This window comes from Dromiciops gliroides, chromosome 3 (genome assembly GCF_019393635.1).
Source record: "Dromiciops gliroides isolate mDroGli1 chromosome 3, mDroGli1.pri, whole genome shotgun sequence".
Lineage (NCBI taxonomy): Eukaryota > Metazoa > Chordata > Mammalia > Microbiotheria > Microbiotheriidae > Dromiciops > Dromiciops gliroides.
In genome coordinates, this window is record NC_057863.1 from 120,171,904 (window position 1) to 120,184,607 (window position 12,704).

The following is a 12,704-nucleotide window of genomic DNA, read 5'->3' on the forward strand; positions in this document are numbered from 1 at the left end:
AACAAAATGAATCATTTTATTTTTCTGAACTCTAATGCTAGAGAATCTAAACATCTCCCAAATAAATTATCACAAGCTCCTATTTAAAGCAGATAGGAATAAATATTACAGCAATGTTCCTGCTTCTCCCTAGCCCCTATCTCCACCCCACCCCCAGCTGGGACTTTAATTTTATCCAAGAATTTAATGTGTCATCATTAAATAGTAATGAATCAATGTTCTTCAAGAAGTGTGCATTAAATGTACTTTCCGTATGATGATTATTTTAATTTTTACAGTGTAAGTACATGGCAAATAATCTTAACAAATGAGAAGCAAGCATGTGTTTCTCTTTGAATTAAAATTTTATCATGGCTGACATATTGTGAATGTGACTATGACAAGCAGAGCCAGAATGAGCAAAGCCTCACTGTGTAGCTATCCACAGAAGAGACATAATCCCAATTTTACTACTTGATCAGACTGCACAGCAGTAGGATGCATTAATTAGAGGATATGCAGATGGGAGGGGAAGAGGGTATTTAAAACAAAAGAAAATGATACAGTTATTGTTTAACTCTAGTTACCTAGAAGGATGCCCTGATAACTGAAATATTTGCATGACTGTGGGTTTGATAAAATAAAATCTCCAGGATATAGAATTAAGGGGATGATGAAAAGAAAACCAGGATTTAGATAAACAAAATGCTTGTGAATTTCATTTCATCCTAGCAGCAACAAATGTTGAAGATTGTTCTGGACCCATTGGTTGATGGAAGTATATATGTAAATGGAAGCTGGCTTTCTTTGAATGAGGAATGACAAGCACCACATTACTGCATACAATCTAAATAAGTTTAATGGTGGAAACAACAATAATCTATTTTTAAAATTCATTTAGTTAAGATAATGATGATACCAACTGTGGAAGTATCCTTTTTGTCCCTGCAGATTTATCTGTTTTAGAAAATCACACTGTATCAAGTCCTTCATCAGATAAAAGGTATAAAGCAAAATGACTAATTCCTGACAAATTCTCGGCCAATAATGACAAAGGAATTGAAAGAAACTAATAAGTTTAATGCAAATCTTTATTAAGCACTTACTATGTCAAAACCAACTGTTGCCCAACTCCCAAATTCCTGGTGCCTAAGACTCTTAGAAAAGGGAAATGACTTTCAACATAATTCATCTGGAAGAAAAAATGCTAATGAAAGTTCTGTCAACAGTCTCAAAAAACAGTCTCATACTACTGGCTATTCACCAACTCCTGTGTTACTGAATCAAATGGGATAGTTATAGCTACACTTCAGGGTAACGAGACATTTTCAATAGACATATTACTAATAAATAATCATTGCTAGTTATTACCTTCAATTTATTGTTTCACAATTAATTAAATCATAGATGCGTGGAGTGATATGTGATTGTTTTGCCCTCTAGTGGTTAGAGGAATTTAACATGATGTAAATAACAGTATGAGCCAACAATATTCTGAAGTTCTCTCAAATGGCTGCTTCTTTAGGGCCTTGAATTTGAGTTTCTCTAAAAATGTTTTATTCTAATGAAAAGTGGAGATTTAATGAAAGGTAGTACCATGATAGAATTTTATTGCCAAATGCATTAATACAACATTTCTTCTGTGCTTGCTTCCTACATTTGTCTTTGATCTTAATAGCACTTCCTATCTCAAAATAAAATGTCATAGTTTACTTGCTTCATAGTACTTCTGCATAAATGTGCTCATATAATTTCAGAATATGGCACATCTCATAGAGTCAGAGAATCTCAGTGTTGGAAAACCACCAGAAGTCATCTAGTTCTTTATCCTTTGTTTAAAGATCTCCAGTGAAGGAGAATTCACTGCCTCCTGAGGCAGGCCTTTCTGATGTTGGATAGTTCTAATTGTTAGTGAAAAACTTTCCATATATGACCCTAAAATTTACTTCCCTGAAATTTCTATCCATCCCTCCTCATTCTGCTCTTGGTGGCAATGCAGAACAAATCAAACCTCTTACCCTATATGCTAGTTCATCAAATACCTGGCAATAATACTGCTATGATAGCCCCTCCAAGTATTTCCTTTTCTATGCTACCCAAACAACAAACCTCAGTCGCTTTGCTCAGAACTCATTTGGTAGAACCTCAAAGCACTTTGCTATGTTAGCTGATATTCATTCTCCAGCTTGTCGATGCCTTTCCTGAAATGTAGCTCTCAGGAATGAACATAATGTTCTAGATGTAGTCTGATCGACCTGGGTACAGTTGGAATATCATGTGTGTAGTCTCATACATGTAGTATATGTGTAGTATTTCTGTCATGCTTCTCAAAGAAGCCTAAGAGAACATTAGCTCTTTTTATCTGACTTATCAACCTACTGCCTTAGGCTGAATTGTCAATCCACTACAAACCCTGACTCTTAGTCAGTTAAATTGCCAGAGAGCCACACCATCCACATCTTGCACATGTGGTATTCATTTCCTTGAATGAAAAGTGTAAAACTTTACATTTATCCCTATTAAGTCTCAACTTATTAAATTAAGATCAATGGCTAGGTAGTTTTAGATCCTGACTGAGTCATTTAACACATTAGTCTATCTCACCCAGCAAATTTGATTAGACTTACTATGCCTTTATCCCATTGACCAAAAAAAAAAAAAAAGGAATAAGAAAGAAAGAAAAAGTTAAAAGTTAAACCCGAAACACAGATATCCTCGTATGTCACTAAAGACCCCTTTCCAGATTGACATCAAACTATGAAATCAACCAATTTTGAATCCATTGAATTTATTACCCACATTTCTCTCTCTCCACTCAATGTGAATAGCACCTAGTTAGAAACTTTTTTTTTTAATTCTGATATCAATTTAAATGAATTCTTTGCACCATCCTTTCTATTTCTGCTCTTTAAAGCCAGATAGAAATCTAATTCTTTTTTCTGCATTTCAAATATTCGGAGACAGCTATCACATCTCTCTAATTGCTCTGGCTTCAGCTAAACATACCCATTTACTTCATATGAGGCTCATATTGTATATAGGAGAAACATTTCAACAATCTAGTTGGTCAGTGCAGTACATTCTGTGATTTTTAAATGTCTCTCTTAAACTGTTGTGTTCAAAACTGAATAAAATACTCCAGGTGTATCCTAACCAGGATGGGAAATGGCAGGAACATCACTGCCTTATTCCTGAGAGTTATGCTTCTTTTCATGTAGACCAGGATCTCCTTACCTTTTCTGGTCCCATTATCAGCCTGATAATTATTATTTTTTTAATTTTTAAAAATTTTATTTTTTTTTGAGGGGCAATGAGGGTTAAGTGACTTGCCCAGGGTCAAACAGCTAGCAAGTATTAAGTGTTTGAGGCCAAATTTGAACTCAAGTCCTCCTGAATCCAGGGCTAATGCTTTATTCACTGTTTCACCTAGCTGCCCCCCAAACTGATAATTCTTAATACTCCACTAGAAAGCCTCAGAATTATTTTTTTAGACAAATTGCCAACTCCCCATCCAGTTCTGATTTGTGAAGTTGATATTTTGAATCAAGTTATAAAACTTTGTGTTTCTTAAATTTTACCTATTTGGTTCAGCATTGTTGAAGAGTCAGGGAGAGCAAAGGGGGGCACTGTTCTTCCGCTCAGTTTATAAAATACCCTTAACTACATCAAAATGACTCTTTAAAGATATATATATGCATATTTTGTTCACATTTCAAGTATCTATTGTTTCCTTGATAGAATATTCACAGATGTGGATTGTAATCCATTTCTAAACCTAAAACCTAAGTTATAGTTGACTGAGACTAAGAAAGGTTAACTGACTGACTCACCCATGATTATGCCAAGACAGGATTTGAACCAGTTATTCCTTACTTCCAATATACCACTATCTACTACATCATCTGCCTCTCTGATATAGATGCATTTCATTAAAAGAAAATCCTTCCTATCATCCTCAGTAATGTTAGATTATGCATTAAGGAGCCAGATCAGCCCAAGCTATGAATGCATCCTTGACCTTGAAAGGTCAAGATGAGGCAGAGAGATAAAGAATAGATGTTCACTTACTTTTGGCCATTTATTGAAATAGCTCATCAGTCTTCCATTTCAATTGATAGATATCATGGAAAATCTGTTTTGCTTGAGTAGACAATAATTTTTGGCTTTACATATTTAACTCTTTAAATTTTTCAAAAGAGAATACAGGCTGAATGGAAAGTTATTCTTCACGGTTGTCATATTATCAAAGCTCATTCTTATATCAAACAGTATGAATCAGTAAAACAGGATAAGCAATCAGACCTACATGATTAATGAGACAATTCGTAGATATTAGCACCCTGTGATGTGGACTAAAGAGAATCATGTGGTTGGGAGATCAAAACAGTAGGCAAGAAATAAAATGATCCTATAGTTCAAATGCTACTGATAAAATATTGTGTCAATAGCAGGCAAAATTGGAAAAATGTAGTATTTCTAAGTCATGCATTTGAAATAAATGTTGACCACTCCTGCCATACCTCTATTCTTCTGTTCCATAGCCAGCTGCTTTTCAAGAGTTTCCCTTAGTTCTCGCTCCCTTAAGAAATCCATCTTCAGCTCTGTTTTTTCCAGTTGGACTTGTTTCTCTTGAGCTCTGGCATTGTCTATGGCAACCTTCAAGAGCCCCTGTTCAAAGGTAAAATCAATCACTCTAATGTTTAGGTACAGAGTCAGTTTTCCTCATTTCATAAAGTGTTTTACCTGGAAACAACCATACTAATTAATGCCTTTCATTGACATTGCATTCTGGGCATCCACTGGGGCAGTGAATGTTGGAAAATATACTCTAACTGAAAAACAAGCCTTCCAGCAATCATTAACACATTTTACTAGAATAAACTTTAAGGTGTCATAGGTATGGCTACTTTCAATCACTCAGGATTTCTATAACTAGCGTGTCCATAAAAGTATTTCATAAGTTTTAAGACTAAGAAGGCATTACTTGGGAATCATTTATTAGATAATTATGTTTCTGTAATATGATGCAGAAATAAAAATCTAAATTTAGTAGGTCCAAATATGGAGCATCTATTCAAATATGATAATGATGATAACCTGGAATTTATATACTGCATTGGGGCTTGCAAGTTGCTTTGCATTTGTTACCATGCACAAGAAACAGGCAAAAATCAGTTACCCAATATGGGGAGGTCTTTAAATAGAAGTGAAATAAAATTGTATCATAGATCTAGGGAATACTTTGAGTGGCCATTTAAGTCATGGATTGCCTTTTGGAGATAGGCTTTATAAGATGTTTAACTATACTGTATTTAAAAAGCACTTAGAGAAGAAGTTCAGTCATACTCAGTGTCTAATTTGGTAGGTTTCAGGAAACAACTTAAATAATTATATTTCACCTTTAAAGGGAAGAACTACTTGGTGATTTCTGAAAGCAAATCTCTTCATAAATGACTATTATGGCTTATTTATAAGAACACTAAACTGGGAGTCAGAAGACCTATATTTCTTTTCTAGGTCTGACGCTAATTATTATTTCTTTTAATATCACTTCATCATTCCAGGTTTCATTTTCTTCATCCATAAACCAAGGAATATGCCCCTTCATTTCTGAGTACCATTTTAGCTCCCAAATCTTAGGATCTCATGATATCCAAAATCTTTTTACTTGATATGTTATCTGAGGCTGAATCTACAAAGAACTCCAATGATGAATGGAAATAACAACTGCTATTCTATCTATGTAAACTCCCAGCAAACAAAGGGCTATATTGATGCCTTCACTGGATCATAAATATGATGAACTGTACTTTTAATCAAAATTAGAACTAAAAGAAAAGTTTTGATTCAAGGCAAAAGGATACCTTTATCTTTCAAGGTGGGGAACTTGGTGGATAGATTTGGGGCTTGCCTTTCTGTGGAGCTATCACAATGTATATAAAATTTGCATTACTTGCTTATACAACTATGAATTCCACTATCACTTAACAAGCATTTTTATGCTTTTTCAAGCTCACACACAAATCATTTGATATTTGTTATACCCAATTCACTGACTTTTCACGGTAAAATACAAAAAAAAACTTCTGGTCATAAAATAAGTTGGAAAAGGGCTTCTCTGCAGCATTTAGTCCCTCCCCTAACCCATCACATTTTAACTATAAAACCTGGCTGCTAATATCACTGCCATTTTTACTCAATACAGCAACATTTGAATATATGCCTCTTCTTCATTGGGAACAAACAATTAGTAACAAATGAAAGATATCATTACATCAAGTGCCCTTTTTGATCACCCCAATTAAAACTTTAGTTTGGCTGTATTTTAATTCCAAGATACCAAATTCTAATTTTCTGCTCTGATTGCTCTTGTTGACTTATCTTTGAAAGATGTACTCTCTGTGCAATGTCTAGAGATTATTTAGCAAGATGCCAATGTTGGCACCACTTAATGTGTTGATTGGTTGTATTATCAGTAGCTGTTTAAAATAAATTACTATTAAACTATTATTGTCCTTGGCTGACAAAACACAATATTTTGGTGTTCTTTAAATATGAAACAATCATTATGAATAAACATGGAGAATAATGCGAAGCTGCAACACTGATTTGTGTAATTTTATATTACATATCTTTGTAAAGTACAAAGTAGTTAAGAGCATATCGCATCCTGAAACTATTTCCTTTCGTTATGTTTTTGCTAATGTAGCTAATGGTAATCCATTACCTATTCCTGCTGATTATGTCTGAAAAATATTAGCTTTTAGGATACAAGACCCTCTAGGGACTCCTTATAAGCTATATAAAATTAAGTTTCATTTTTAGATGTTAAATCAGTGCACATCAGTAGGAGTCCGATGTGAACAAAAATCTGCAGTAGAGCCAAACTGATGCATATGCAAAGTGGTGTTATTGCCAGTGACAGCCCTATTGCAAAAAATTCCGAAAACTGATTAAATTGCAAGCTATTTTCAATGCAGCAGGGGGCTGAGAAAGCAATACTGAGTACTATTCATGACATCTACAAATCATTAGGACACTTCTTAGCCATCGGTGATAATAGTAATTTCAGATCTGTATAAACTCCTATGTATTCTCCAGGTGGATTATCTGCAAAAGATCACACTAAATGCTAGGTCTTACTTGGCCAGGCAATGTCTAATCCTCTTGCTGAATATTAAGTCAATATGCTGCCAATGACAATGTGAAATACAGCACAACGTAGGATGTTAACAAAATGAATATATCTCCCACAAGGGGAGGTAAGTTCTGTTGATTTGGAAGTTACATAATGATAATTATGCTGAAAATCCACATTCTTGATTTGTTTTTAATATAGTTTATGGCAGAGGGAAAGGAAGGAGACTATTTGATTGGCCTCCAATTTTTTTTTTCTTTGGGTGAGGCATAAAGATAGTCATAAATATACAGATTTCCTTGTTTTCCAAGATGATTGATATTTTTTGGATTGATTATCTTCACCATACCCAAGAGACAGAATGCATTTCTCAGTTGTTGTTTTGTTTTAAGTGTCCTTTGAATGTAACTGGCAACTTCTCAATGGTTTTGGCAACCTAGAAAATATTTGGATGGCAAAAGGCTAGCCCAATTATTAGCATAAAGGAAACTCTTTTTTAATTGATGCATTTTTTACTGTGCCAACATGTAAATGAGTGGTTTGTATATTTATTTAAAAGAAATCTTCATTAAAATTAGATATAAGAGAATTCTACCTGAAAAATTATCAAGTAAATTATAAACTATAATCTATAAGAAATCCTTTTTCTTTTTTAAATCAAAGAATTATAGACTGTTAGAGGTGAAAAGCTCTAATACCATAATCTTAACCTTGGGGTCCATGGAACCCCAAGTTGGCTAAGTATATATTTCAGGGGTTCTATGAACCTAAAATGAGAAAAAAATCACATCTTCATATTTACTGACCTAAAAAAAAAATTTGCTTTTCTCTCAATTATTTATTTCTAAGAAAGATCTGACAGTCTACCAGATTGACAAAGGGGCCCATGACACATGCTAAAAAGAAGCTTAAGAAGCTATCATCTAGTCCATTCCCTTCAAATCAATTTGACCATCACTAGGTGCCTACTATATGCAAGATACTGTGATAGGTCCCTCATTTTACAAATGATTTGTCTAAAGTACTTTATGGATAAGCTGGGGCTAGAATGGCTAGGCAAGTGTTGTTAAGCTCCTTGAGAACAGGAATAATTTTATTTTTGTCTTTATATTCCTAGTGTCTAAAAGAGTGGCTTTCCACCCCCCCCCCAAAAAAAATTCATTTAACAAATATTTGTTGCATTAAATTGGATTTTCTCTTGCTGGGATCTGACTCTTGCCCTTTTAAGCCTTAGATTTTCTAGGAAAGAAATTGAAGAAGGAAAATTCTATTGTCTATTTCCCATCCTATGTATCTTTTAAACAGTAGAAGGAGAAAATAGAGACTCAAAAGCAGCAAGCTGGGTTTTCCTTCAGAAGCTGTTGTGATGGCAGAAAAGATATCTTCATCTCAAAGCAAATGTGAAGTTTTCCAATAGCTGCTGTTTGAGCAAATCATCAACATGTATAGCTCTTTTATGCGTTGCCTCACATGTGACTCAGAAATATATAAAGCATGACTTTACTATATATTATTGTTTGGTCCAGTCATTGGGAAGGATGAAACTATACTTTCCACTACATTAAGTAATCACTGGAATATGGGCATTTGAGGTCACCTCTGAATATTTTTTACAGTCCTGTTCCTCCCACATAGAATGTAAAAATAGGGGATATCAGGGCTCTACAGACTTCTCTGTAGAGTTGGTTGGACATACATAACTTGACAGAATATCTTATCCATTTGAAATATGCCTGCTCACAACTTTATAGCTTAGGTTCTGTTATATATCTATATCTATATTTGATTTCTCATGCCTCATTTTTTATTTAAATTAATTGACATTAAAATAATAAGTATAGGAATTAATATCACTTTATAGTTATAGCTTCATACACAGATATTTATCAAGAAATGTTTAATTTAAGCAAGAAAAAATCATCTAAATCCACAAATAAAATGTTTCAAAATATTATCCATGAATTTTTTACTTTAATATTTTATTAACTTGGGGCAGCTAGATAGCACAGTAGATAAAGCACCAGCCTTGAATTCAGGAGGACCTGAGTTCAAATCCTACCTCAGACACTTGACACTTACTAGCTGTGGGACCCTGGGCAAGTCACTTAACCCTTATTGCCCTGCAAAATACACACACACACACACACACACACACACACACACACACATATATATATTTAACTCTATTTGAATATAATTATTTTTCTTTGTAATACTATCTTTATGCCTTTAAACAAAAGGCATTATTCTAAAAGAGAGGTCTACCAAACTGTCAGAGGGCTCTAGAAAAAAGGTTGAGAACCTGAAATACATCCATTTTAGATCAAGTATTCTTAGTTGCCTATAGGAGCCATGAATGAGGCAGTGTAGTATAATACATAGACACTGATTCTGGAGTTAAAGGACCTGGGCCATAATCCTACCTTTGATGTACATTACCAATGTGACTTTGGGCAACCTGATTTAGCTATTCAGGCCTCAATTTCTTTATCTGTAAAATAATGGGGTTGGGCTAGGGGGTCTTCAAGAGTCCCTTCTAATCCTTGAGCTATGATCCAATGGTTCACAAATAGCACTGTAGAGCTACATTCAGTAGATAAAGGCTTGTCAAAATTAATCCAGTTTGGGTTTGTTTGTTTGTTTGTTTGTTTGGTTATTATTTTCTGGTTTTATTTGCTTGGATTTGCCAACAAGTCACTAATAACCAAGCTGATTGAATAATTTGGTCCCCTTTAATATTAATAGCTTTAGGATTTTCAAGTAGCTTTACATGTGCTATGTAAGATTTAGAGCACTACCAACCTGTTGAGAAAGATATTGTAGGGAAGTTCTGCCATGAGGAGAAAGCATGTGACTTAGAAACCATGCTACTTTAGCATCTGGAAGTTACTGCCTGTTAGTTGTATCGATCTAAGTTACCAGCCAATCAGCTTGGAGTTGTGTGTGTCTGTGGATGGCCCTGTTTCCTGTTTCACAAGAGGTTCTGGGAGAAGCTGCGGAGGTGAGGGCCTTTTGGTTCCTGACTTGGGCTTTGGTGGGTGAGATGCGGGGCTCTCTTAAATATAGTTAGATGAAGTTTGATTTTTACTTCTCTCTCTCCTCACCAACTTCTGACACACTTTAATAAATATTTAAAAGTCTAAACTCTTGCTAAAGCTTTTAATTTAAGGCGACCACTCATTAGATTTTAGATATCATAGCTAGAATTTTAGGCCCTTACAGTTATCTCATTTGATCCCCACAACAACCTAAAGGGTAGGTGCTATTATTATGATTTCTGTCTTGCAGATGATAAAACTGAGACTGAGAGATGGTCAATTGACTTGCCTGGGGTCACAAAGCTAGTAAATTTCTGAGGCCAGGGCAGCTAGGTGGTGCAGTGGATAAAGCACTGGCCTTGGATTCAGGAGGACCTGAGTTTAAATTCAGCCTCAGACATTTGACACTTACTAGCTGTGTGACCCTGGGCAAGTCATTTAACCCTCATTGCCCTGCAAAAAAAAATAAAATTCTGAGACCAGGATCAAATTTAGGTCTTCCTGATTCCAAATCTGGTATTTTATCCATTGAGGCAAGTCCCAACTTTCTGCAAGAAGTCTTTCTCAGTAACACTTAATCTTTAATCTTAGTGCTTTCTCTCTAAACCAGTTTGTTATACACACACACATACATACACAAATACATGTATAATTATGTGTGTGTATGTACATTTATGCATATAAACTTTTACATAGTTTTTTGTATGTTTTCATCCCCATTACACTGAGCTTCTTGAGAGAATAAACTGTTTCTTTTTGTTTCTTTTTTTTTGTTGTTTAGTTTATTTTCTTTTATTGCTTTTTCTTTATATCCTTTGCACTTAGCACATCAAATAGTGCATAATAAACACTTAAAAAATTATAATTGACTAATTTTGTCAATGGAATAAATTATGGCCTGTAATGAGTAACATAGAAGACCAGACTGAAGACTGGTATCTATTAATTCCTTTGAATATGTAGTTTTAACAGGTAAAATTTGTAGGGTATGACTAATTCATTAAAACCGGATTTTTTTTTATTCACTATGTGGTAGTTTATACTAACAGATATCATTCCTCAGGCTATTCAAGTAAACTTTTTCAATGAAATAAATATAATTTTTAATTGGATTTTGAATATGGATTTAGTAGCTTTCTTCATATTCCTTATTCAATAATACTTATTAAAGGCAGCTAGGTGGCACCGTGGATAGAGCACCGGCCCTGGAGTCAGGAGGACCTGAGTTCAAATCCGGCCTCAGACACTTAACACTTACTGGTTGTGTGACCCTGGGCAAGTCACTTAACCCCAATTGCCTTACCAAAAATAATAATAATAATAATAATAATACTTATTGAATAAACTAGAACTTAAGGATCACTTAGAAGGAATTCTTTACTCCTTTTCACACAATATTCAAGCAATACATATTTCTAGAAAGTTCACAATAATTTAGAGCTCACAATTATAAAATAATTATTTCCATTAAAATTCAGAATAGATCTTATTGCCATGTTTAGTAGACCTCTTTATCCTACATGCAAAGAACCTGTGATTTCTTCTACACGAGGAAGTCCCTAGATAAGTCCTAGGGACTTGTCTTTGGCACCAAGAAGTTGCTGACTTCCTCAAAATTACATAGATTAGTACAATTAGTTTCATTCAGATTCAAACAACTAGTAATATCATTTATAAGATATGGCATGTGTGGCGTGTGAAACCAAGTCTTCTTGACTTAAAACCCAACTCTTCATCCACTGTGCCTTGCTGGCTTTTCTTAGCTCTAAAGTCAAACTACGTAAGATGTCTAAACAGGAGGAGATTATGAAATGCATTTAAGTGCTGCTCTCACACTTGATATGTATATAATATAGATTGGTCTTTTTGTTTATATCAAAATCCAAATTACCTTAAATATGACAAAAATTAAATGCCTTTCACTGTTTTGGTAGCTATTTTGTAGACTATTCATTGAGAAGAAATAGTTTAATGCTATATACAATTTCGCATTTACATGCAGACTGTTTAATATAAAAAAATCTGAATGTATTTCAAATCATACTTGCTCTCTCCACCCCTGAAAACATGGCTCACTTCCTTGCATGGAAAAAGAAATTTAAAACAAGCATACAGTAAAGTATGTTAACCATTTTCATATAGAAAGCAAAGAACACCATTATATCTAATTGAAACTGCAGAGGAAATTGAGGTAGAGAGAATGTAATTACCCAAATTAGAATTTGGATAGCACATTTATATAGTATGCCCAGTGGGCCAGCAGCACCATGTATTCAACCTAGGACAATGTTGGATCTTAATAATGGTAGAAATAATAAATCTGCTAGCATCTTGTGAGGTTTTTTTTTTTTTTAATCTTTTCAGGTGCCACTGTGAGCCAAAGAAACAAAAACAAAAACAATCCTTTAAAATATTTTTAATGGAAATCATCTTCTTGAATATGATGCTAGGTTTTAAGGATATTGTGGTAAGCATTTTAGAGTGTAAATCAGAAGACCTGTGTTCAAGTTCTTCACTTGTTTGAAACAGGGAATGATGGAACTTTTGAA

General features: G+C 34.2%; 1 protein-coding gene across 3 annotated transcripts in view; it reads right to left on the reverse strand.

Moving 5' to 3' along the window:
- DACH1 (dachshund family transcription factor 1) overlaps positions 1-12,704 on the reverse strand; it is a 494,873-nt gene that overhangs the window by 50,023 nt on the left and 432,146 nt on the right. For all 3 annotated transcript variants that reach the window (XM_043998547.1, XM_043998546.1, XM_043998545.1), the window contains one exon: positions 4,500-4,647. In XM_043998547.1, coding sequence (XP_043854482.1) covers positions 4,500-4,647 — 148 coding nt within the window. The remainder of the gene's footprint in view (positions 1-4,499; positions 4,648-12,704) is intronic.